Source organism: Penaeus chinensis, chromosome 16 (assembly GCF_019202785.1).
Source record: "Penaeus chinensis breed Huanghai No. 1 chromosome 16, ASM1920278v2, whole genome shotgun sequence".
NCBI classification, from domain to species: Eukaryota; Metazoa; Arthropoda; class Malacostraca; order Decapoda; family Penaeidae; genus Penaeus; species Penaeus chinensis.
Window position 1 is genome coordinate 36,098,625 of NC_061834.1, and position 2,500 is coordinate 36,101,124.

A 2,500-nucleotide genomic window follows, 5' to 3' on the forward strand; every position below is an offset into this window, starting at 1 on the left:
CTCAAGGTGATGTTGGTTGATTATTGATTCGGTGTAGGGCTTCGTTTCTTCAAGAGGACCCATTTTTGTGCGAAGAAGGTGTGTTTATGTCATTCGTTCCTTTAAACTTAGTTTACCGAAATCAAGGCGATAACTTTTGGAAAGATCTGCTAACTTTCCTTTGTTAGAGGAAGAGTTTCTGTTATTTTCTTTCCAAGTATGGGAGAGGCAGCGTAAGAGGACTGGGAGAGAGACAAGGTGTGGTCCTCTTTTGTGACTGAGATGCTTACGTGAACAAGTAGCGTACATCAGATCATAGATGTATAAAAGGGAACGGGAAACATAGAGATACATTTTCTTTACGTATTTACATATAATTGTATACACCTATATGCCTATTGATAACGCCTACAACTTCGTGAAATTAAGTCCTCCAAATTAACTCACCGTCCTCCCGTTGTAGGTCGCAGTGTGATGGCCGGACCGCGAGGCCCTGACTGCGTGTCCCTCCTGCTCCAGCGGCCTCGGCCCAAGGCGCAGCTCCTCCACATCTTCGGCATCGTGCTCTACCAGGAGATTTACAGCACCGCGGCCCTGTTACCCTCGGGGGAGACCATAGGCGGCGGCCCCGAACACGTCTCTGTGATAAACTACATTCCCGGGAGAACTTTCTCGTTAGGTCCCGTCGTCGGTTGTGAAGAATGGGAAGAAAACTGTGAACGTGAGAATATAGCGGAATATTAGGATTATTTTATACTCTTTCTTTCCTGTTTGTCTGTGTCGTCAGTTGTGTCCGCTATTAGGTGATTTAGTGATTTGTGTGATGGTAGTATACATGGGCGATTGTGCGAGAGTGAAGTGCCAAACGATTGCGTAAGTGAACTGCCCTTTTGTTGCAACGGCTCAAGTGAAGGATTATTATGTCGAAGACGATACCGAAGGCGCAGACCCCCGTGGCCGATGGGCGGCTGGCGTGCGGCCACCCCGACGGAGGCGGCGAGGGCTGCGAGGGTTTCTCGGGCGACTCGGGGGTGGGCGAACCCGACAGCGAGCCCCCCGCTATACACTCCGACGGGGGGAAGGCCCTTGCCGAAAGGGGGAAAGAGCTGCCCGAAGCAGGGAAGGCCCAGTCCGAAGGGGGGAAAGTCCTGCCCGAAGAAACGAAGAACCCCACCGACACCAAGAGAGACGCAAACCAGGTCGTAGATGTCGCCGTTTGGGAAAAGGACGTCTCAGACAGGTGTAACGGAGAGGCGGTTGCAGCGGAGGCTTTGTCCTGTAAGGAGAAGAGCCCGTCTCAGGAAGGCTCGACGGCTGAGAATGGCCCAAAGAAGACCGTCGAGGAAGACAAACAAGGCCAGCCCGACGCGCTGTCGCCCCCGTGCCCCGCAGCAGCCAGTGACCAGGAAGCGACACCCATGACAGACTCATCGGAAGGAGGGGGCGCCCCGTCGCGCGACAGTGGCATCAGTCACATGAATGTGGCGAGTACCAGTGAGTTGGAGGATGAGTCGGTGAGGCGAAGGAGCCTGATGATCGACACGTGCACGCAGACGGACCACGATCTCGGCGGCCAGGCTGAGTGGGAGAAAAAAGTCGGTCGGACGGTCGAAAGCTCAAGTGATAAGGATGAGAGTACACGTGGGAGTGACTTGGGGTTAAGTGCTTTGTGTGCGTGCACTGATGCCAATGACAATAAGGATGAGGGCAAAACGCAGTGCGATGTGTGCGGATTATATAGCAATGCGCGACAGGAAACCTCCAACAGCTTGGGTGCGCGCCAAGGGGAAACCTCGAACAGTGTGCTCCAGAATAGACAGAGTCGTTGCACATCCGACTACTCATCCATTTCCTCGAGTGAGTCTCCGCGAGCGAGTGACTCGAGTAACAGGACATGTGATTCGAGCAACAGCCCCGGTAGCAGCACGGGTAGCAGCGACAAGGGCGGAAGTAGCAACAGAAGATCTGGCCACAGGAAGGTCGTGACGTCGGGCGAGCTGAGCCCCATCGCGTCCTGTGGAGGGGAGTCGGCGGTGAACGTGGGCCTGAGCGTCAACACGGGCCTCACGCCGGAGGACGCTTCGAAGGACATGGGCAGCCGCAGCCCTTGCACCCCGACCAGCGGCTGCCTGAAGGGGGCGACGCGCAACACGAGCGGCGCTCACGTGCAGTTCGAGACGCCATGTGACGAGGACGGACACATGCTGCAAGACACGTACGTCACTTCCGACGGACACGTGGAGCTGCAGAGGGCCAACGGCAGCAGCGGAGGGAGCGGGACTCCCACCCACGCCGACCCGCTGGCGAGGCTGTGGTCGAAGCTCATCCCGGACTCTTCCCCGTCGGACGCCGCCTCCAGCTTCACCGTGCCCAAGAAGTGGCGCCGGAGGCACATCTCCAGCTCGAGCAGCATTAGCCTGGGGTCGAGCTCGAGCGCTTCCAGCTCGGACGGCTCCACGGAGTTCGAGCGGCGCGCCCCCGACGGCGGCTGGGGCTGGGTCGTCGTGGCGGCCTCCTTTAT

At 57.0% G+C, this 2,500-nt stretch overlaps 1 protein-coding gene across 13 annotated transcripts in view; it reads left to right on the forward strand.

Annotated features, from left to right (window-relative positions):
- Nucleotides 1-2,500, forward strand: part of LOC125033436 — an 87,958-nt gene that overhangs the window by 77,008 nt on the left and 8,450 nt on the right. For all 13 annotated transcript variants that reach the window (XM_047624939.1, XM_047624937.1, XM_047624931.1 and 10 more), the window contains one exon: nucleotides 443-2,500. This exon is cut by the window's right edge and continues 1,096 nt beyond it. In XM_047624939.1, the coding sequence (XP_047480895.1) occupies nucleotides 900-2,500 (1,601 nt within the window). In that variant the 5' untranslated portion in view covers nucleotides 443-899. The remainder of the gene's footprint in view (nucleotides 1-442) is intronic.